Here is a 25,287-nt window from a genome sequence, read left to right as displayed (position 1 = left end):
AGTTTGCAGGACAATACTGATCTGTGACATCTTCTGAATAACTAGATCATCTCTGCATTAAAATTTCTGGAGGAATGTTAACTAACCCCACAAAATTTCCACGTGTGTTCCACACCCCAGGCAGTCTTTTAGTACAGAAATGCCTATATGTAGTTCTTGCTTGTGATGTCTCAAATCTGGTCATTGGAGTTAGCCAAGACCATAATCTCAGTAACCTATATTCATATTTCCACCCTCGCTTACTGAGAAAGTTTGAAGATGATGGGCTTCCCCCCCCACCCCGCCAAACAATTCCAAAATTCTTCAGTAAAATACATAGGGGTAGGCTTTCAAAATAGCAGTCCCAATAAATAAGAGCCCATCTCAGTTTAACTACTAGAGGAATAATGACCTAGAATGTTTCCAAAAGTAACCAGTAAGTGCAGTTGCAACCTCTGCATTGTCTTGCTACATTAGGAAAATGAGAATTTAGTATATGTGGATTTGGGGATGTACACGAAGAGGAAGTTTTCTCATTTTTGTTTTCAAAGTGAAAGACGACCAATGGAGATCATATTTATACATCATATTTCCCCAGTAACCTCTGCACATCACATAAAAGGTTTTATCTGTTTTTCCTTTTAATAAAAATCAGATAAGCAAGCCTCTCTTAACATCCCCCACCAAGACTGAAGACTATATTGAAAAAAGAAAAAAAAGCATATTCCAAACAGCCCAGATCAGCTACATTTCATGCTATCTATTTGGATACACTGAATAGTCAGAAATAAAAGAAATACAAACAAAACTGACATAACTGCTGTTTTACTGATGGTAGGATTAATCACAGGACTAGATACTAGTATTCTACCCTGCCTCCCAAAACCAAACAAAAAGTAAGCAGGAAGAAGAAGAGATGTTGCACTGTATACTGAAGATCACTAATGGAATATTTCTGGTCAAAGATAAGAACAACAGTGCCTGAGGTGAGGACCTGCATCAATCAGAAGACAGTGGTGATAGCATCTTCTGCAAGCAATCATCAAATCATTTGGTATTAAAAAAAGTGGTATTAAAAAAAATGCTGTATCCAGCTACCCATTTGGAAACCAAGTGCATTGGTTGTACAAGTACAATTACCTGTTCAAACAGATCTTGGAATGTGTCATGGACAAGAAACTTTTATTTTACATGGTAGAGTGAAAAAGGAAATTAGTTGTTTTAAACTTCATTTTATTCTGGCTAATGTGAGTGCACAAACCGAGAACTTGAAAGTGGAATGTAATTTGCCTAAAAGTGAAATCAGCTGAACAACAGACAACAACAACAAAAAGACTTGAACAGACTTATGGAAATGGTAAGCAGCAACTCACAGGGGATCAAAGTTCAAAGAAAAAGAACCCCAAGAAACTTGATAATTACTTTTAAAGAAAATGCATTACACACATAGCAGTAGACAGCTTCTGAGGAAGAAAGACTGGCAGTAAGGCAAGGGACCAACACAGCTGTATCAAGAACTAATAGAAAGGTTTATTTATACACTAAAAGTTAAATGAAGTTAAAAGAAGGTACAGATCTAGTAATGGAAAAGGACAAATAGTCACCTGAATACTAAGCAATGGCCTGAGCAATTATAATGAGCTAATGAATTACATGAATAAGCAGTATTAGAGAATCCAAGGAAGAAAGAAACAAAGATGGGCCAGAACCACTGCGTTTGCCTCTATCATAACATATGGTGAGTATACATTTTTGCAGTCATAATTAGAAGACAACAGTGCATCAACCACACTGTCAGTCCAACCCAATTCCTTCCCCTGATCATTTAAGTCACTTCTTGGTTAAGACACTAGTAACAGAAGTGATGTGTCACCTTCTTTACAGCTTTGTGACGGTTACCTTCATGTCACTCTCAAGAACAAAAAGTCATGATGCTAGATCACTATGCACTGATTTCTATTCCTTATTGTTTGTTAACAGTCAACAATACATCACAAGTCTCCAGAAATTTCATCAACATCTGCTATCAGGTAGTATTTTGTTCTGTAATCTAGAGTGGTAATTACAATGTAGAATAGGAAGTGAAAAATACTAACCAAGTTTGTGTAAAATACTTCAAATATGAGGACACTTCAAATAGTTTGGAAACAGAATTCAAAAGTACTTTGGCCACAGGGAAATTTGTGCCTGAAAAATTAGTATTGTATCTTTGACACACCAGTTTATTAAGTACTACACTTGGTGAAGAACACTCAAAGACACAAATACAAAATGGAGTACCTCTGGCTAGGCAACAGTATTGCAGAGATCAGTCTTGGAAGTTGAAGCTACTAACTTGAACAAAATTTGTAATAAAGGGAAAATTTATTCTGCAGATGTATCAGCTGAAGGGTAATGTATGACATATGGAAGGTAATTAAGCCCCTATTGAATGTTTGTAAGGTTTTTCCTCAAGTTGCATCCTGGTTCAGATATTAACGAATAGACTATAGAAAGTCTGCAATGAAAGTAGGCAAAATTGATATAAATGTCTGGAAAAGTTAAAAGAATTTGGCTTTGTTAGTCTAGATATATTAGTCTTCAAACAAGTTTAATCTTAAAAACAGAGGTCACACCAGATTCCCTGGGTCTATTTCAAGCCAAACTGTAAGTAGCTGGCCATCTGCAGAAAGGACAACTAAACTTAAATACTGGGAAAAACTTCTGTCTCCAATCACATGTGCACTAAAGCAAAACCACAAGCCTGTATAAGCCCATTCTCTGATGTTTTTAAGAACAATTCAATGTCTGCATCATAGACAGGTTCAGAATAAACAGTCCTACCCTCAAAGCAAAACAACAGATTAACAAGGATTTTCTTGAGAGCCAATTCCAGCCCAGTACTTTTGCAAGTAAATCACATGGACAATATGCAAGTGAAACAGTGTGAGATAAATTAGTATTTTAAAAATGGTAGGTCTGGATAACTGCTCTTAGAACTTACTTTAGCTCCAACACTGCAACTTCCAGTACTCCCAGTACTGCCACTTACTACGCCTGTGAATCTTGCCTCTAACAATTCTTGTCTTCTTGGGTCCAGGCTATGAAGCTCATCCATTGCTCCTAAAAAAGATAAATAAATTCATTATATTCCCTAATATTTGCAGTGGAATATTTTACAAATAAGCCAAACATACCAGTGGCCTACGCAAGGAAAGGATTTATACCCTCAACTTGACAATGGATTCACCATCTGTTACCTAATAAAGAATGCACTCAATGAATTCCAGAAATTTTGAGGAAATTTCTGTCTATCAGAATAGCCTTGTCAATTTTGGTGAAAACTAGAACCTGTTAGAGGCATGTAAGAGAGAGACATAGAGTCTGCAGCATGCGATACACCAACCAGGCAATTATTTATAGATTAAAAACTAGCTGACAGCAGCAAAATACTTTCCAGCATAAAACCTCCCAATTCTGCAAGCCCCTTGTTCTCCATATTATTTAAATTGTTTAGGCTATCAACATATGAACATCCAAGAAGAACAACTAAGAATCATAGGGAAAAAAGGAAAATCAAAATGTAGACCACAGTCCCCAACACGTGCAAGGGAATGCAGGGTTACAGGGAAGTTCGAAGGGCAGAGAAGCAAGGAGCAGGATCAGCAATATGAAAGGAGCCAAGAGTAACAGAGACACTTGCACAGGTGGTGCCCCCGACCGCCCTGCTGAGTGGGGTAAAGCGGCGCTGCTGGCATCAGCAGGGAAAGTAAGGTGGAAGGAAATGGAAGAACAAAAGGAGTTTCTGATGAGTTCAGCCTACATGAGTAGGCTGCAGCATGATGTGCAGCTTTCTAATTTGTATTTAAATCACTTACGGCTGTTTAATGAGTCTGAAAGATGATTTAGACAAATAGTCTTCCGTATTTACACAAACTGCGTTCTTTGTTTTTATCTTTTCAACTACTTGAACATTCAGTTTATCTTCAACTGGAAACATTTCAGTTGCTTTATTTTAAATAAGATATTTAATGTGAAAGTCTTTATGCACTATTTTAATAGCATATCCTTCAAGTACCATATAAAGTGATATTGCCTCATTTTTTTTTTCAACTAAAGACACAAGTTTGTGCTTTTCAGTCCCACAGGACAACACAGCAGTTCACAAAGGACTGCAAGTAGGAACTATGTATATTCAAATGGTTCTACAAAAAAAGCTTTTGGAATTCCCTTTTCATGAAAACTACAGGTTGCAAAGTAAGTGCTCCTATGAACTTCTACCCGTCAGCTAAGCATCCTGACAACCAAGGCATCAGTGTAGCCTTCCTCACCATTAACAAGAGATGAGACACTTTCTTACATGACTTGTGGGTATCTCACAAACCTTTAACATTCAAGAACTAGACAGACCTTTATGTACTACACATTTTGGCCACGCAGCTAACACTCTCAGTAGGGAAAGCACTGGCTCTGTTATTTGGCTAATTCAAGTTGCCCTTGCTCCCACAGGAAGACAGACAACAGTGACTGTGGTGTCAGTGTCCCTTTACCACAGGCCCTGGTACCCAGACTTCTGATGGAAGAAAACCACACCAAGAGAAACTCAGTCAAAAAGGAGACATTCGGGAAATGTGTTGTTGGCAGAGCCTCCTTCTGAAAAATCAAACCACAAGTGGCAAGTTGAGGATACCGCATCTTGTGTCTGGAGGTGGGGGAGTTCACACATACACAGCCAAATCTGGAGCTGCAGGTCACTTTTTCAGCAACGCAGAGGAATTTCCCAGGTTGAAACTGCACCTGGCTTTTTATCAGCAGTTGTAATGCCACTTCTGAATTTGCCTAGTAAAAATTCCTCCACTTTCTACATATTTTAGATTGTAAGGTCTCCAGGGTAAAAGACTGTTTTACTACATGTATGCGCAGTGCAGAACAATCAAGAATCCTCTTCATTCCTAAAATGTGCTTGTGTACTGCTTTCAAGAGTTTCAAAAACAAATTGTACACTTCTCATATGCACAAAAATATATTTCTTACATTTACACATTGTGCAGTAAGGCTTAAAAAAAAAAAAAAAAAAAAAGGCAGATGTGTACAGCATACCTTTCCTAGTATGTATGTAATCTATACATTAATGGGAAAGTATTGCTCTGAAAAAGCATAAGAAACTAATCACACCAGATTTGTCAGGCAAGTTTAAATGATTATTGGTTTTCTTCTTAACAATCCAAGTGTTTAAGTGTATGACACTCTGAAATAACCACAGTAACCCATTTAATGAAGCAGGACTACCAATATTTTGATTTACTAGCCTACTTGATAGACACTGCCCACAAAAGTTCAGCACTTACTTAAAATTACTGACATAACTAGCAATTACAAAGCATACACATACTACAGAAACAGATACCACCATACCCATTTTGTTTATTTTATGAAATACGGGAAAGCAATAATCATCATGGATAGCCAAGGCTCATTTTAAGAGCTACAGAGTAAAATTGCTACTGCCATCTCATGAATGGTACCAAGATACTAATGCACTAAGTACACCAGCACCCCTGGGTTACCTTCCCAGTCAGAACAGTAATTTAGCAGGTAGAGATTGTCTGCACCACAGATGAAATAACAATTCTTCACTTTTTTTGCTCACCTTTTAGAGCCTACACACACTAATGAATGCACTGAATTCTCTTCATTATTTCTGCTGGAGTGTTTTTTGGTTATTATGTTTGGGATTTTTGTTTTGGTTTGGTTTTTGTTATTGTTAAATATCCAGAACCAAAAAGTAACACACTCAGCCATCCTGGTGATCTGAAGGACAAGATAGAAAAGCTGGATTCAAACCTTCATTCAACACACTGCAAATCCTAGGAAGATCTATTAAACTGCTTTCCTCATTCATGCTGTAATTTAAAATACACCATTCACTCCCAGACACACAGCTGTTTTTTCAAGAACAAGCAGTTCTGTACAATCCTTCAGTTCTCAGCACAAGTTACCTACTTTTAAAGGTACCGCAAGCTTTAAGACACTTCATGTAAGGGACAAAAAAATGAAACTTTAATTTTTTTAAACACCAGACTTTATACATTCTCCTGCTCACAGAATACCTTGCTGCCCACAAGATCAACGTAACCTAAATTGAAAATACACCCAGACTTCTGACTTTAACTTAATTCCTACCCCTGAAAAGCAACTCACTAACTCAAAGGAAACCAATCACAACACGCAAGTGCTCACAGCATACTTACAATGTTCCTAAACGGAAGACTGGCATTGCTACCATCCACCATTTAAACTTCTACTGTCTTCTGAAGAGAACACCTGGAAGATCACCCAAAACTCACAGAAGAGCCCTAAAAAAAAATGCACTTTTTTTCTTGTAACTGCTACAGGTATTGGAATGCTTCTTGTAGTTTTTCTAAGAAGTTACCAACACTGCCTAGCTGTTGTATTTTTCCGGAGTGGTGTGTACCATATATATCCTCTCCTCTAAAAACTAACATAAAATATACAGATTTCTTGTTCTAAAAAGGACACTTTTTGCAAGAACTCTTTGGAAAAGAACTACAAACTCCTCTGAGAATTTATTAAGCAATGGGTTATGTCAAAAGTCAAAGTTATAAATTCAGAGAAGCAATTTATAAGCTTTTTCATGGCATCTGGTATAATCAATTATACCATACTCTACCTTAGCAAAACAGAGGTGTAAGGAATCAGAGGATTCTCCATGGTAATCTGAATTTTTCAGAACCAGTGTCCAGAAAATAGTAGAATGCAACTACACCTGTAGCCCAAAGCCCTACACCTCCAAATATACAAACTTGCAAAAGATCCAGTTATTTAACCAAATACTTGCTCAAACCTCAGTAAAACCGACATTTTACAAGAAAAAATTTAGCAGAGAGGAACTTTTGGGATATAAATGTACTCCAATGTCTCTCTCAAACACTACTAGACTACAGAGCAATTTGCAGACCCAAACACAAAGACCTGACAGATCAGACATATTTTTCTTTTCCACTAAATATGGAATCCAGAGCCAAGACTCAATCTTTATCTTCAACTCTCTTATTACCCTGAATGGACTCTTGTTAACTGGCAATCAATTACAGCCTGGAGACGAAGATCAACAGCTTCACACATTATCAGCTTTCTGCAATGAAGATAAAGTTCATTATGCAGAAGCCAGATTCTTCTTAGAACAACCCTCCCGATTAGATTGAGGCCCCCTTCTCCTGAATTCCAGGCACAAACCACCTTTCACTTAAATGAAAGGCATACTGGTTTGGTCTGGTTTCTCCAAATATTTGTTGGAGCAAAATACTCCAACACAGAGACCTATCTGTTGAATAGAAGATGAGAGTTCTGCAACAGTGCAAATGTAAATCGAATTTCCTGATGTGCTCCCAGTAGGCACTCAGGTTTTATGGTAACACACATAGCATGTGAATTATGTCCAACGTACTTTTTAGGAACACTTCACATTAATGTTGATAACATTACCATCACGTAGCCTCTGCACTGACAGTGGCATCCTTTAGATCAGTAAAACTAACTAATATCCAGCTAAAAAAGTGAGGGGTGGGAAAAGAAAGGAAACGGGAGGGAGGGAACGGTACACACTTCAAATGACAAAAAAAGCAGCCTGGAAAGCAGTTTTGGGGTTTTTTAAGTCACAATTCCTTTAAAGGTATTAAGCAATCTTTGAAGTTAGGAATACCAGACTTTAAGCATGGTAACCATTCCAAGTATAGAAACCACTGTTTAACGGCATTGCAATGCAATCCCAAAAGTCATTAAGTAACTGTTTATTTCAATTTGGAATATCCTAAAATGCACTGATCCCATTACATTGATGGTCTAATAATTTAACTTCATAACAATTGAGTATGACAGCTCTTGTTATTCTAGAATACACGTGTACCAGCAGATAAAAGAAAAGCTTTAAAATATCAAATGCAAAACAGACTATGAAAATTACTAAAAATACAGATTTTACAATCCTTACACAGTCTCCTAAAAAAAAGCGCCCACACAACTACTTTCTTTTCTTCTTGTGCGAACACGAAGATGCATCTTGTCTTTGCATCCACATGTATTTCAAGTCTTGTCTCACGTTCTCTTGCCTCATTTGGAAAATAACCCAAATCCCCAAAACCAAACCAACAAAACCATGCACTCAACTTCATTCTTCTCTCTTACCTGTCTGAAACTCTGGATATTCCTTAGTGCAGAACTAACCAGAGATGACTTTTTCATTCTCCAGGAAAATAAGGTAATGAAGCTAGCATTTCTGCCTCCAAGAAAACAAACTATTTGGTAACAAACTATTTTGTTGTTAGGCAAACACTAGCAAGTTATCATCACGTTGATCAAAGTCTCTTCCTGTTAATAGAAGAACTTCCTATTTATTACAGCTTATACTTTATATATATGCTTCAGTACCTCATAAAGCCAATGGAGAATGAAGCAACCCAAAATAAGTTTTCAGAGAAGAAGCACACAGAGCTCTGAAATACAAGTCTAATCAAGCCAAAAAGCACAGCAAACCAAAATACAGTAAGACATCAAACTGTGTGGAGTGAATGCAAACTTCTTGATTTTTAAATTGGAAAAAATAAACACCTGTTCAATTTAAAATAGAATATTTGGGGTGAGAGATTGACAAATTAATTAGACAAAACCCACAAAGTTGACCTGTGTTGCTAAACCATGTCTTGAATAGTCTTTCCTCCACAGCATGTTTTGGGGAATCACAGAAAACATAATTGGAAACAGCCCTGAAAACTACTAACGTGCTAAGAAAACAAGTTGAGATGCTAGCATGATGGCATAAAGCCAAGCAGCAGTAACTTGAGAAGAGTTCAATTCCAAGACAACAGCAAAAACACAGCCTGCCCTTAGCAGAAGGCTTTGAAATGCATCACCATCCAACATGAATCACAACCCGAGGCCACACTCATTCAGTACTGTGGCCTCAGAAGCCAGGAAGGTCCCATTCAACCTAAATCAGCAGTCAACAGGGCAGACAGCAAGACACAATCTCTGAGATTTAAAGTAAAACAAACAAAAAAATCCCCAAACTATATATATTTACCTCCAAACAACAGCTACACAACCAAAGCCTAGAGGACAGACCGTTTACCAAGCCCTCTGGGTTCCAGCTCTTCCACAATACTTAATAAAGTAACAACAAACAGGTATAGGTTACCCATTACAAAGTTTAACTTGGAAATTTAGAAATGCTTGAAATCACTGCCTTTCCCATAAAAAACATTAATTTCTTTTGCAGAGAACTATGTAGATACTATAACCTCCAAACAGGTAAATGAAAAAGTTCAGGGTACTACATTCCAGTTAAAAACCTTCACTGCAGCTGAAATTAAACAGCAGCAATAGATGCAATAGAAAATGGGGAAAATACATCCTGATGTTCAAGTGAAACTAGCTGTCTGAAAAGATCTTAAGTGAGAAGAAATTCCTAAATGAGACACACACATATCCAAGCCCAGGGTCAGGAAAGAACAGAACCCATCTGATTAATCAAGAGTCATTTTAAATGCACAGTGAAAATGCAACATTTCTTAGCACCTGAGCCTGTAACACTGAAGCACACAACACAGGAAAAGTAGTATAAAAAATAGTTATCTCCCCTATTTAGGTACTTCTCTTTCCTAACAACGCCCCAACCCCACCCTGCCCCGACCACTACTAAGGTGCCCAGATGAACTTAAAATGCTTTTCTTAATAATCTAAAGAGAGTGTTTATTCCACAAATTGATCCTCTTAAAATGAAAAAGACTGTCCAAAGGAATAGGCAGAGGGATGCAGGCAAGCAAAAGGTGACTAATGCTTACAGGAGGCTGGGGGATGAAAGGAGGGAAAAAGCTGGATAATTAGCAGGCAGACAGATCACGCTTTAGACTACATAAAAGGGGGAGCGAAATAATATAACTGGCAAATTTTGGCCTAAAAAAAGCACAACTATGGCTAATCTAACAAATTATAAGAAAAAAATAACCTTTCCTGTAAACATCAGAAGACAGCAGTTTTTGATAAATACAAAATTTGCATCTGCTGATTACAGTTGTTTGATTGTTGGATGCAAACTTGTTAAAATACAAAGTAGGGAAAATAAGGTTTTTTTCTGACGTGGAGGGGGAAGAACTGACCAATTTCCCATGAGCGAAAGAGTTGATGAGGAAGTGCACTGCTGTTGGGTTACCTGAACTCTAGCATTCAACATTTAATTCTTCTAGTGTTGAACAGGAAAACATTCCCTGTGTCCCTTCTCTCCACAAGATGCAGTCTATTTCTTTTTGGAAGTCTTTTTCAAAGGCTTTTTAAAAATGATGGCTGTAGCTCACTTTTTAAAAAATGTTTGAATGTTGTTCATTTCACTTTTCCCAACAGTTCAACTTTGATCTAAAACAAAAGAAAACTTTGGCTGCTGGATAGATAAGTAATTTTCTGCAAATCATTTTGCAACAGAAATCAATTCTTTAACACTGAAAAAATTGTAATGATCATTAGACTTCATCTCTGTTCTGCTAGTTTTTGAATTTCAATTGTCTGGCCAATAACTGGAAAGGAAAAGCGAATTAAAGGGAAATGTGTTCCTGAGGGAACTTCTGCTAGCACCTTGAAGAAGGACTTACGAATAAACCACTTGGGCCAACTCCAGATCAGCTAGTAGACATCTGTGGGTAACAATTTAAGAATGTTTAATTCACCCTGCCTTTCAGCTAGGCACCCAGTAAGGATCCCTTGGCCATTATGTGTCTCATCAGATGGCTGTAGGCAGCAGAGGCAGAGATGCATTTACAAGTTGCCTACCAATGCCTTTATTTGGCCACAAACCAACAACATATACTCATGTTATGTGGGTATACGCCACAAGGATGGCAACTCAGAATGGCTCATTCAATGTCAGGGAGTGATTCATTCAACAGAGAAGACAATAGCTCCCCAAGGGTCCATTCTTTTGTAACTGGGACTGAACCAGGCATGCAACTATGTCCAAGGCAAGCTGGTGATGCCTCACATCTGATGAGTCCCTCTACCAAACCCACCCGTTTGAAATAGAACTGAACTGCCTGAAAGCCACACGTGTGGTGCTTTCAGAGCAGCACACAGGCCCCCTGAAGCCACAAAGAGCTCTTACTTCGGAGTGACAGCATTTCTCCTACATATTGCATGTAAGTAATTTCACTTTCCTTCAACATCACAGACAACAAACCCATTGCACAGGTGTAAACTCCACCTGTATGTCGATGACAGCTTTCAAGGCTGAAGTCTATCTAACAATTAATGGTGCTGATGGGTCTGAAAGGTGCCGAAGCTTTTTTGCAATATTCACTGAAACAACAGCGTGCTGTGTCTCATTTCAATCCTGTTCATTATTCAGAAAACAACATTTAGTTTTATTTGGCATGTGAATCCTTATAACAAGTCAGTTTTTAGCCAGCCTTTTCTTTATGCCAGCTTTTCCTGAAGGAATTCTTCACAGGTCAAATTTGTCCCATCTTGCCCCAGAAATTATGACGCCATTATTTTTGCAGTGTTTTTTCCGTATTAGTGACAGTAGTTGGCAAGTACGAATAATTACTAAAGAGACGCTAAGACATAGCACAGAACATTCAACATGGCATCTACCTATCCATTTCCCAAATTTCTAATATAACTCCATGTGCACCATGTACAGGAAGCGTTAGCATAGCAAATACTGCTATGAGCAACAGAACCACGACAAGGTCCTTCCTGAGTCTGTTGAATAATGTTTAGTGCAATGAATGAAGAGGAAAAGGACAACTGAGAGAATATGTAGTATATTACTAGCATCCTGAAAGCTGTTTATCTTGGAATTGCCACGCCTCAACAGCAGTAAATAGGACAGATTTTGAAGATCGCTACCACTGTTATTTTCTCCCCTCCTCCACATACCATAACTAGACAAAACCTGAATTCAACAGATCAGTTCATGGGCATAGTAAGAGAAACATCTGCTGTGCCCAACAGCAGAACAGTCCACTTGGAAGAATTCCCCACATCCAAAATCCCTCCCAGTGTCCAGTAATCCCTTCTAGGCTCTTAAAAACAATATAGAGCTAGGTACGGTCAGAGTGTTCCTATGTTGAAATCCCGAAGCGCAAGATCCTTCCCCGTAATGAGAGCCCTCCTATAATCAATCAAACAGAAAAGCCACTGCAAAAAAATAATCCACAGAAAAGTAGCATCAGTGAGTAACAACTCTTCTGCAATGTCCTGCTTATGAAGACTTACTCTGAACTCATAAAATCAGGAGCTCAAATAATTAAAAATTTGCTAAAAACGGATTTCCCAAAATGTTGGCTACAATACCATATGCAGAACAAGCCTGACAAAGAAGTCAACACTCTGAACATATACAAACTATATGGGTGATACCCTGAACATGTTTTTTTACAGTGAACGGTATCCATGCCTTTGAAACTTGTCACTATGTAACAAGTGTCATATTTTCCTGCTTTTTCAAAAACCTGGATTACTCACTTGTAATTGTTCTCTAGATTACTCTGAACTGCCAAGAGCAATCAAAGAACTGGTTCTGATTTGGCAGGATTTTGGTGGCTTTTCACCATCACCAACCTATAACATTTAAATAGCGAAGTAGCAGAACCAGAACATTTCAAAGAAACAAGTAGGTTTGCTAACATAGTCTTCACTGACCATTCTGCACTCATCACTGCTAAAGACAGTAATACATGAAAGCAGTTTATTGACTAGTTGACTCTGTCTGAAGTACTGCTCTAAGCATTTAGTCCATTTAGAACAAACATAGATACTGAAAAACAAATGCATCTTCAGTAAAACTCTTTTTTAATGACAGCATCTGATTTGAACATCTGCTAGTGACAGAATAATCAGAGATACAAAGCACTCATCTAAAGTGCTTTTAATAAAGTTTTGTTCAAGACAACTGTCAGTTTTGGCAGCAACTGGGTAGCCAACTAATACATTCTCCTAATGTTTCTTGTAATCTCTGACCACTATAGCCTGTGCTTGCAGAAATGTGATATTAATGTCTCTTCTGAAGTCTCCCATAAAGCTTTATAAACCATCACCTTAGGTTCCATGCAGCTTTCTCCTGGAAAGGGAAGATTCATTACACAGTTGTAAGGTCCAAAGCAGTAACTCCTCTATCTTCAGAGTTAAGAACAATGTTCTGGTTAAAAGAAAAACTACACTAAATGCATTGCTTTACGATTGTATGCTAACAAGTTATAAGAAAAATTAGAAGAAAATGTGATGGCACCCCTTTGGGTTGCTTTAGTCTACTGGAGATCCTTGGTCAATCAAAAGTAAAGAAGTCCTTGTTAGTGTCCCATAGGGCAGTATCAGTGTTGCTGTACTGCACTGTACTACTACAATGATCAATAAACAAATATACAATACACAGACAAGAAGTTTATGTTTATAATCCCCCTATAAGGTAAGAAAAGCCTATTTATGTTTTACAGAAAGCACCTAACTTCTTGGCCAAAATTATGCAAGACATCTGTGGCAGGAACACTAGAAGACTGTCTTCCTAGGTAGCAAACATCTGCCTTGAACACAACATTATGCCAAGAGAGAGAAAAAACTAATACAGCCTGGGCTGCACACATGCAGGTGACGTGCTGCCTGCCTATCAATACCAGCTCCCTTTTCCCCTCTGTGTAGCGGAATCTGCTGCAATTAACTGTTGCTTCCGGACAGCTCTGTAAAAGGTACCCAAACAGAAAAAGAAGCAGAATTTGCCCATTTCAGCCTCATTTGCTGGAAAACCACACACACCCTGTCTCCTTGAGGAGGAGGCAGTGAGCAGGGAGAAGCGAGTTCACGGGTCACTTATTGGTGATGCAGACTAACAGGTCACTAGATAACAACAGTTTTGTGATACTCTCAAAAAGTGAATCACACTATGAACAAAAGCTCACTACTTTCCACCCCTCTCTCTGTTTCTATGCTGAAAAGGACTAAAAGCCTGGAGCGCTTCTGAAGAAAAACATCTACCTAGAGAAATCCCAGAAAGTGCAGCAAATTTCATTTACTGCATTCAGTTATCTCTAAACCCTCGAGTCCACGAAATGGCTGTTCTGCAAGAATTTAAAATGGCACGGGCATTTTGCCCGTATCAAAAATAAACAGTAGTTTCTGCTATCTAAGGAAGGAATGAGAAGGAAGTTAAAAGCAGAGGTCACCTACTGAGCAGGAAGAGAGCAAGCAATGCCCCTTCCCATAGGGTTTCTGGTTCTCACCCTCAGTCAGAAAAAGTAAACCACAAAGGAACAAACATAAAATGTGCACCTTTTCCCCAACCAGATTTGTCTGGAAGTTATGTATAGGATAGAAAGGCAAGCCAAAAAACCCCAACAATTTGTCAGAATAAATATATCTTATTTTTCTGAGTTATACTACCAGTCATCTGGTATTTGAAAGCTGTATTTGTGTCAACAGGAGTGTGTTTCAGTTTTTAATTCCCTAAACTTCCTAATCCCCTTACTTCTGTTGCTCCTACTGCCATTTCTGCCCTCATGATCTCCAAAATCTCCCCAGTGCAGACAGCCCACCGACCCTCTAGGCAGAGACAAGCGCCTTGTTCCCCCCAGCACACAGGACACCATGAACAGCTGATAGCAGCACGTAACTCTTAACTTACGTTGATTTTGCCATTACATGGTAAGGAACATACTATAAGAAATTAAAAAATCCTAAGTCTTTCCAAATGCATTAATCTATACCTTATCTAAATAGATAAACTGCACACACAAAGCTGACATGTTACCGACTACACCTACATTTTCTTATGACCTTGCAGAATTGCTCCCATTCTAAAGACAGGGAAAAAATGAGACATGTACAAAATCACACATGAATCAGTGAAGAATCAAGTTTAAGGCTAAGGGAAAAAAAACATTTTAAACTTTGTACTCATCCTTATTACAGCACAGCTACAAAGCCCGTTGATACCAACAATCTACATGAAATTCAGTTGCATGCTTGTGTACTGAACACTTTTAAAAATTCAGCACCCCCCCAGTTCACAAAGAAACATCCTATGCAATCATTTGTCAAAAATTTGGGTTTAGTGTTACTCAGCATTATCATTAAAAAAACCTGCATTACAGCCATTTCTCCTATCAGCGCTCATTGCCTAATTTTAAGCCAGCTCTCTTTTCTGCTATACTACCACTTCCACTCAAGTTTTAGAAGAGAGAAGGGATTCTCATTCCTTTCAACACAGTCTCTTCCTGAGAACTGCCCATCTTGCAGGCTGAGTGAAGAAAAGACTTCATGGAAAAAATTCTGCGATCATGTGGTTAAAATTTTGTAACTTAAATGCAGTTAAAGCCCTGAGGGCAACCAGAAATCAGAAAAGGACAGAGATACAAGTCTCTGGTATTGCAAATTGAAAAATAAAATTATTTTTTCAGGTATCTATTCTAAACTTACTTTGACACCAGTAAAAATACTTATGTGCAGTTAACATCTCAATCTGCCATGGAGAAGCACCTGAAAGCTCAGCTGCATGCATACTACTCGTTGCCCTAGAAAACTAACACGTCTTCTTAGTTAAAGGGTAAGGATGCTTACACTGGCTTCTGTAGATCACTGCGGCCACAATATAAGCTGAACAAGTGTCATCCAAGTTCTCTGCCCCAACTGGCAGGAGACAATGCAGAACTTCTTAAAACAGCTGCCACCAGAGGCAGGGAAAGACCATGAGATTCCTCGGACCTCCGAAGGGGCTTCCTGGTGCCTACTTCCCACAGCCAGCCTGCCAGCAGCCAGCCAGCGCTACCAGGAGGGAGCAGCCCACCTTACCAACCGCTGGCAAACCCGGATGCGTTTCACCTGGCATAAATTTAACACAACTGCTTCCACACGCCTGACTTTGGGCTTAACTAGACACCAAGGTAACGACACAGGAGATGTTTTTTAAACTGAAAAAATCTATAAAGCAATCTATGCTGGACTTAGAGAGGATCCAGAACTGGGCCAGGCTTACCTCCATCAGTTAGTAAGGGACAACAGTCCAAATGAGACCAGTGCCTCTACCGTCAGGCAAGGCTAAAGCCCTGATGAGTCTCCAGATGTACCAGGGTACCTGCAGTGCACACGCCATGCTTTTCGCCTCCCAGGGCACTGCTTTGGCGGGCTATCTCAGTGACAAAAAGACAACTGAAATTTAAGAACTAGTAAAAGCAACTGAATAAAAACAGGTCACTAAGGAGAAAGTTTCACCAGCGGCAGTTCCCAGGGAGAAGCAGCAGGTTGGGCAGTGGCTGGCAGCAGGGCAGAGGGATGCTGTGTGCCCCCAGAGGGGGCAGCCGCTGCTGCTGCGGCTACCTGGGGAACATGCACACGGGGCCAGCCACCACACGGGAAAAATCTGGAATAGAAGTTGGCAAATGCAAACACAAATGACTGAGTACACCACACAGGTTTTGGTGTAACTTTTAGAAAAGAAAAAAAACAATCAGTTTAGTCTCTAACAAAACCCTTCTACGTCCCTAACAGCCAGTCACACTACCTATATTGGTAGCCACCTGAACCGCTTTCACATAACAAAATACGGTTCTGTGAGTACTACATGCTAACGTGATTACTTACCATGAGAGAACTTGTACTAAAAATGTCTTATTTTGCCAGAAATACTCTTCCACTCAAGTATCCTTGCACCACTCATATAACAAGCCCAACAGATTCAATTACTTGATAACAAAAAGTGACTGTAATGACCTGTCTTGACTCACAACCTAAAAATCATCAGAAATTCCCATTATTAAAGACTGAAGAAACACTAACATCATCTGTTATTTCCTAAAAATCCCTCATTTGGATCTTTAGCCACAACAACCTTAAACTAGATTTTGCCTTTTCTCAAGTGGTAACTGGTGGTCAAGCAAAATTTTGACACCCAAGATAAACGAACATTCCTCTCCGGTCTTTCCAGACACAGGCACCTGCAAACTCCTAACTGCATGAAGCACTCACCGCTGCTGCCAGCACTACAGCAGGAGAGCTCCTGTGCAGGGACGCACCGCAGGACACGAGGAGAGACTCCCAGCTACATCCCTGCAAATCACAGCACCCAGCACCCCTCCAGCTAAGTGCTGGCGGTCACTGCTTCAGTGTCCGGAAGGTTCCTGCTTCTACCGCATCGACCTGGTCTCTTTATCAATGGCTGTCCTCCCTCCAGCAAAATCAACAGCATGTGCAAATGAAAGCTGAGCAGAGGGACTGCAATTTGAGGAGGAAAATGACATTTTAGGGATGCACAGGGGAAGCAGAGGAGCAGGACAAGACTGGAGGTCACCCTTGTGGCTTAGCACTGGTCAGGAAGGTTGGGAGGTGGCAGGCTTGGGGACCTGGTCTAGGAGCACAGACCCCACCTGGAGAGCCATAGGGATGATGGAACACTGCCAAATTCCACAACTTGTGACAGTCAGTACTGCTGCCTCATTGCTCACTTCCCTTAGAAAGACAGGATTCCAAAGCCACAAGAACAACAAAACAGTAAAAATAGCAGCTTATCTCTGTCTCTCTCTTTTTTCGTATGAACAAACTTGAAGAGAGATTTAAGGAAAACAGCAGGAAGGTGGTGTCAGACGCTGGCAGAGACTGGTGCCTGTTGTTTGCACTTCTCTAGAAGAGAAAAACAAGTGAAAGGCTTGGAGGGAACAGCACGTTGTGATTTAGCCAGGAGAACAAATCAGGTCAACTTTCAATCACACGACACTGAGGGAAAAAAAAAAAATCACTATTAAGGTCATTTACTGGAAATGATTTTGTTGTCACAGCTTCAGTATTTCATTCTCAAATTATGGTACATGTTGCAAGTATAACAAACAGGGAGAAAAATGCAAGAAATAGAATACTGAAATATAGTATTAATATATAATCTAATACAAAACCAGACTCTGCTTTTTTGTGAACTCTACATGTTTCTATTCTTCTATTTAAAAGCAAACAGCAATATAAAAAGCTAAAACTCAAGATATGGCAAAACTAGGCACCATTAATCTAGCAGCTGAATTTCATATCATCCGAAATACTCATCAGCAGGTTTAACAAAATTATATATTTGAAAAAATAACACAAGTTTTAAGAACTATGTAATAAGAGACAACAGGATTGTAGAACATTTTTACTAAAAAGCAGCTGAAGTTTTTGTGTAAGCTTAGCTTGTTTATGAGACTGCTATGGGGAATGAGGGGGGTCCTAACAACTACATTAGTATTCCTAACAACTAAACAGACAGCTCATCAAGGCTTCACACACACATTTTGTGTATATATAAAAGTGTGTACATGCATGATATATAAAATTGCCTCTTCCTCAACACCAACCACTTGGATGTTCTGGACGTGACAACATGCATCAAGCAAGGCACCAATAAAAAAAAAAAAAAAAAGAATCTATGAATGCAGAATGCAAAATACCATCTAACAAGGAAGCAAAGGCCATGAGATTTGCCTTTGAACACTGGTGTTACCCCTCTTAGGCATTATTAGCATCACAATAATTTAATAATACAATTTAATTAGAAAGAGGTAATATGCAATCTGATTACGTAAGTAGAGGTAAATTAAATAGGCAATGAACTTCTCATACTGAAGCAATAACATGCACAGCAAAAAGTACTCTTTGTATCTCATTAAAAAATGTCAAACCTGCATCTTCAGAAATTACTTCTATTTGTATCCTATAGTAACTTCAAAATATGAAAATTCCAATCCTCATAATGGCCTTTCAAAATACTAAATACAAAGGTGCTATAACAAGATTTACGCTGCTTTATTCAAAGTTAAAGCTTGTAGAAAACTTGTGAGATAGCCTTCTACCAGAGTTCAGTACCATGAACAAAACTACTGAAACTAAAATGCAACCCTAACAATCAGAAAGTTTCCGAAATATGTATCAAAAACACAACCACCACTCCCAAACAACAGCCAGCTCAAGGAATAACTGACTTGCAAAAGAAACAAAAAATAAACAAAAAATTTAGTGACTAATACTGATAAACCTAGTCTTAATAATCTATAATCACCACTACTACTACTACAACAAAAACAACAACAACAAACCAAAAAAAAAACCCCACAAAACTTTATGAAGATAATCACACCACCTAGACCATCACCACTCTTCTCACCACAGTGTAAGTTCTCACCTGGCTGGTAAAAGGAACACACTGGGGGGTAAAGAGCTGGGAAAGGGAAGCAAGACATTCCTGGACATACCTTAGCAATAACAAAGGGCTTTTATTTTGAGAAGTTTCAAATCTTCTGATATATCTTTTAATACAACTTTTCATAGAACTGTTAAAAACACATCACTACCCATCAAGACTAAAAGAATTTGACAACAAATTAAGACCTCCAGCATATTACCTGCAAAATGTTTTCCTTAATAAACTAACATAGTATTTCTAAAAGATAAAAAACCCAAAGCTATTTCAAAGTTACTCTACTTTTCACCATACAAACAACATTAAGAGAACTGGTTTCATTACAGTCTTGTACGTGCACATACAGTTGGTCTTTACAATGATATTCCTTAGCAAAATATAAAGCTTGCTGTAAGTCACCAGTGTCAACCAAAAAGAATTTGTCCTGTCTAAACAAATAAAACCCATTTAAACTATAAATCTGTATATATTAAAAATACATGTTTCTATCGATGTTAAAGAGAATATTATTAATGCGTAGGTTTTATTTACAAATGCTTTATAGTGAAAATATCAACTTATTAAAGGACACTATTTCTCTCATCACTTTTACTAGGAATAAGCTAAGAAGTAACAAAGACAGCAACCTCCCTGAGGAACAAAATAGCTAGAAAGAGGGTATTAGGGCGCACACACAAAAAAAGGCATTGGCTGAAGTACAGCTGCAAAATTTAGGACAAAACTGGGACCTATGAGAGCACAGCACTAACTAGAAAAAACAATACTCAACAAATAGAGCTATGTAGTGTACACACCCGAATAGCCTAAGCCACAGGACTGAAAGAAGTATTAGAAATCCTACTTGTAGCATCATCTGAATTTGTCTTCATAGAATCAAGAATCTCAGTTGTGGAAAAGAGAAATGGGTAACACCTCTGCTGTTAAAGCTGTGTGTTCCCAAGGACATCTGAGACCCACTGAGCAAAGACCAGGATCTAAATTGTATTTTCAGACTTACAGGAGTTATGAAAAGCAAATTAAATATTTATTTGTATATTTAACATTACTTTCCAATTTGTGGCCTTTGCGCATATAGTTCAGAGGTTCTATTAATCACCAAAAAAAATAATAATTTGCAATCCACCAGAAGCTACAGCTGCAGGACCCAGTGCCTGAAACATCTACAAGCTTTTGAGCTCAAGGTACAGTCATAAAAATAAGTATCTAAAAGGTTGGGTGTATGTGACATCATACAATAGGTTTTTCTAGAAAAGCATCAACATTTCCTGTTATACCCTCAAAAAACATATTTTTCCTCATTTTCTCTTATAAGTATAGCTGTATTAGAAGTCCAAAGAAAGGGAATCCAGTACTCGCCAACCTCCAAGTAATTATGGTAGGGTTTAATTTCCTGTAAAAGGCACTCTGGAGTTTTTTACCACCATCCTCATCTCTCAAAATGTGAAGTGCGGAGCGCTTTGTTCTTAAGGACCTTATAAAGAAAGCACCACAGCCTTTCAGTTTCCACCCACCCAAAACCGTGCAGATATGATGAGGCAAGATACATTGCCTAATGCTCCTGCTGCCACCTCTCAGCAAGCAGAGGTGGTCCCAGGGAATACTGACCTTTTTAGTGACGTTCAGTTTCACATAAAAGCTCCAGTAAACTGTTTCCCATTCCAAAGCAACCAGATTCCTGTCACCATTGTGTAATCATCCAATAACCCCTAGCTTTCCCTCTAAATCCTTGGAGGACACTTGTCAGCCTCAGAGCCTCTCCAGCTAAAGCTAAAAAGGCCTTTTTAGCACAGGCTGAATAATTTTTCTTATTTGTGTTATTTAAAAAATATGCTCCAGCATTAAACTTGGAGTGATAAGAATCTATGGTGAGGTTTAAAGTTTATGATCTATTAAATTCATACAAGGGAAATACATTCAAACGATATAAACTTTAATGCTCTGCTGGCAGCCAAAGCAGCACATGGCTGGAAGCCGCCAGCGAGCCGTCCAAAGCCCAGCCCTTGAAGCGCTCAGCTGGCTTTTGCCAGCAACTTCTGCCATTTTCGTTCATTCAACTACTTCAAGAGTTGGTTCACTTGAACTACTAAAAAGCAATTGACAACCCAGAAAGCAGGAAAGCCTGGCTTGCTTTTCCAAAAAATGAACAAGAAGGAATGGTAACTGGATTTGATCTATTACTGTGAATCTCACAAGGCACAATGACCAGAAATAACTGACTCATTTCACAAACAATTCTACTTAATTTGGTTTAAATTCAAAACACATTTGGATATATTTGTTTCTTCTTATGTATCTAGCACAATTAGCATTCATTTTATTTAGCTAATAAAGTTAGCTAAAAGCTGTCTAAAGCATAGGGAATTATGTTTCTTAAACATTAAGAATCTAAGCTGTATAACTACTTAAATAAATGCATATAGACGGGTACCCTCTTGCCTAGTAAGAGGCATGATCAAATTAGACCAATTAGAATCAACTTTTCTTTAGGAAAAATAATTAAGCACAAATGCAAAATAAAATTAAAAACAATTATTTAATCAGGATTTCCTGCTTGCTGATTTAACTCATGATTAAAATTAGTAATATAATCACTCTGATTTTAGTCAATCCCTCCAGCACAGACCCACCCTCAAAGGCTCGCACAGCCCCAGGCTTGCCCCGTCAATCTTCAGCATGTCCAGCCTCACTCAAGCCCTTCTGCTCCCCTCTTCTGGGACTAAGTTTGACTGAGGTCGATTAAAGCTTACGAGCATTCATGTTCCCACCACCTACTGCATCCTCCCCAGGGAAAGGCTGATTGCCAGGATTTTTCTGCTGGCACAACCCGGCACTCTGCTTAGGAATGAAAGAAAGGAATAAGAGCTCTAGAGAAGGTGCCTGGGAAGGAAGCAGATCCTTGGTTTCTATCCCAAACAGAGCATCTCAACAAGGATGGCGTCAAGATGAAGGGAAATGTAGAATTCAAAATACCTTCCGATACTCACTAACCCTTCTCTACTGCTACTGAACTCGATCCTTCAGTACTGAATGTGAAATGCAGTACTCATCCCTTACCTTCAGCCAACAAAAGTTTCCCACTTGCAAGCCCACCTGAAAAACTGGGTTATATTGTGGTGGCCAGCTTCTGTTTAACTGCTCTTGAGCAATCCCAACTGGAGCACTGGCACTGTCAACAGAAACCCCGACTGCTCTTCTTCCTCTGCCCACCTTCACCTCCACGCAGAGCAATCTGGCAAAGCAAATTTTCCTCTTCCTCTTTTACAGCTGAAACACACCAAGACAAACAGAAAGTAGTTCATAAAGCTTTTCTTCCCCTCACCTTGGTGTGCTTTTATATGTTAGGAGAGCTACAGTTCAGGAAATATTCTACTGCATAAACACAGTTTACTAACTTAAATGTTTTCTTGTGTAAAAAATATCAGCATGGGGGCTGAAATTTAGTATGGGAGTAATCTGAACTGGGAGCAAGTACAACTTCAATATACAACCCTACATCAAGAACACATAAAGTATAAAGGATTATTTAAGCCTGTCATATTCCCATAATCTCCACTCTTCAGGTAGCAAAATTCTATAGACCTAACTTTGACTGTGATGCACATACATACAGTAGCCTTTCCCAGGAGTCCCAACAGTATTTTGCAATCATTCAGGACTACCAGGCCCTAAGAAAATCCAAAGAAATGTCAATACTAATTGCAGACCAGAGTTATTACTAATAAGCAAGTTTACTTCAGCTTGCTGAAGAAAAAAAATTACTTGCTGAAAGGAAAAGCAAACAGGAAAAAAACATATAGAGAAAGAATGAGAGAAATGAAAAGCTTTTTATTTGAATGGAGGTAATAATAAATACAGCCTGTCCTTAAAGATATTGATTCTCTCCCCATTTAAAATGGAATAGGTTAATGGGAAATTCCATTCTAGGCAAGTTAAAACAGAATTAAAACAAAACAATCACCCAAATACTAATTTGCTCTATTCTCTGCAGCACTTGTCTTTTAGAAAACCAGATTCAAACAAGGGTCCGTATTAACAACAACAACAAAAAAAAGTCATCTTTTCTCTTTTATCATTTCTGCATGCTAGAAGAACTCATAAGAATTTGGCATAAGTATCAGCTCACTTGAGAAACATCTGCAACAAAACCAGCAATAATATCACAAGCTAGAATCTGCGCATATCAGTGGAACGATGAAGTCTTACACACCTGCTCTTGCTACAGCCAGCCTAAAAAATCTTTCATAATTGCAGTGCTCATCCTGAGTAAAAATATACCATCACCTTTAAACACAAAGTGTTTCCATTATTCTCTGCTCTCACATAAACCGGCCAAATCCATAAAATTCTCAGTCTACAGTTGAATGATAAAACCCAACAAACTTACTGAGAACTTACTGGTTAAGCAAAGCAGCTGAGTTTTTACACTACAAGCAAAGAACGGAAGAAAACAACCCTGTAAGTTTTAACAAGATCAGGTAACTTCCACGTTCATGGGCTAATATACTGTATGTACCATATGTGACACAACCCGGCACCTGGGAACACTTGCTAGGCTGGAAACTTAAGGATGAAATAAACTTTACCTTTGTGCTCAAGCAAACAACTACCATCACATTTTAGATAACAATAAATACAAATAATACACATTTATCAAATTAAAACAAAAAGTCACCAACAAAAGTTACTACTACAACATTAATTCTTCAAAGAGTATCAAAGATATGTCATAAGCTTATTTACCATTTTGTCATCACATGTTAATTTGGGCTCAAATTTGAAAACTGAAAATCACATTCCTGTGGTGGTATTTCAAAGTTTTATTTGGCATTCTCTTTTGCTTTCAGTGAAGTGTTCAAAGCCAACAGCACACACAAAAAACAACTCGCAATGCATCATGCTTGACTACCAGACACTGTGGCACTGCCCCCAACCTCAAAAGAGAAGCTTTCAAGACACTCACATGTATGTCCCAAATCTTGGAGGTGTTGGTTGACGAGCAGCTCAACATGACCCGGCAATGTACGTCTGCAGCCCAGAAAGCCAACCACATCCTGAGCTGCATCAAAAGAATCGTGACCATCAGGTTGAGGGAGGGGATCCTCCCCCTCTACTCCACTCTTGTGAGGCCCCACCTGAAGTACTGCCTTCAGCTCTGGGGCCCCTAACATAAGTACATGGACCCGCTGCAGCGAGTCCAGCGGAGGGCCACAAAGACGATCAGAGGGCTGGAGCCCCTCTGCTATGAAGACAAACTGAGAGAGCTGGGGTTGTTCAGCCTGGAGAAGAGAAGGCTCCAGGGAGACCTCACTGCCGCCTTCCAGTACCTCAAGGGGACCTACAAGAAAGCTGGAGAGAGGCCTTTTACAAGGGCATGGAGTGACAGGACAAGGGGTAATGGCCTTAAACTGAAAGAGGGTAGCTCTGTATTAGATGTAAGGAAGAAACTCCTCACTACGAGGGTGGTGAGGCATTGGCATAGGTTGCCCAGACAAGTTATAGATGCCCCATCCCTGGAAGTGTTCAAGGTCAGGTCAGATGGGGCTTTGAGCAACCTGGTTTACTGGAAGGTGTCCCTACCCATGGCAGGGGGGTTGGAACTAGATGATCTTTAAGGTCCCTTCCAACCCAAACCATTCTGATTCTATGAAATCTCTTCTGTCTCTCTGCCTTGTCAGCAATAGCCTGAACATCCCCCACCTACAATACAGCACTTTCCAGCTATGTGCTTTGGTCTCTTTAGTTACATGCAGAAAGCAGTCAAAAGTCAAGAAACTTCAAACATGAAGTTGCATCATTGCAATTACATGAGCTACAGCACAAGATTTAGCCACACAATCACACTGTATGTAAAATAATACTGCATAACAGTCCCCTTAAATTCCTGATAGCATCCTACTGCAGGGCTTCTGAATGAGTGACCACATATCCACACATAAGTTACGGGCATATAAAACAACTGACAGAAGTACAGACATTTACAAGCTATGCTGTGAAATGCAAACAAGAGACAGTTCTGGTACAATAAAAGTGTACAGATGCAATTGTACTGAAGTGCACCCCAGTCCTTTCATTTTAAAACCTTAAAACATAAATTCAAATCTATACAGCTA

The 25,287-nt window shown here is 39.0% G+C and overlaps 1 protein-coding gene across 7 annotated transcripts in view; it reads right to left on the bottom strand.

Annotated features, from left to right (window-relative positions):
- TLK1 (tousled like kinase 1) overlaps positions 1–25,287 on the bottom strand; it is a 91,529-nt gene that overhangs the window by 42,248 nt on the left and 23,994 nt on the right. For 4 of the 7 annotated variants that reach the window (XM_055812088.1, XM_055812086.1, XM_055812084.1 and 1 more), the window contains one exon: positions 2,963–3,081. In XM_055812088.1, coding sequence (XP_055668063.1) covers positions 2,963–3,076 — 114 coding nt within the window. In that variant the 5' untranslated portion in view covers positions 3,077–3,081. The other 3 variants (XM_055812083.1, XM_027786374.2, XM_055812085.1) reach the window with 3 other exon arrangements.

The sequence above is a fragment of the Falco peregrinus genome, chromosome 8 (assembly GCF_023634155.1).
Source record: "Falco peregrinus isolate bFalPer1 chromosome 8, bFalPer1.pri, whole genome shotgun sequence".
Taxonomy (NCBI): domain Eukaryota; kingdom Metazoa; phylum Chordata; class Aves; order Falconiformes; family Falconidae; genus Falco; species Falco peregrinus.
This window is presented reverse-complemented; position numbering and strand designations above follow the sequence as displayed.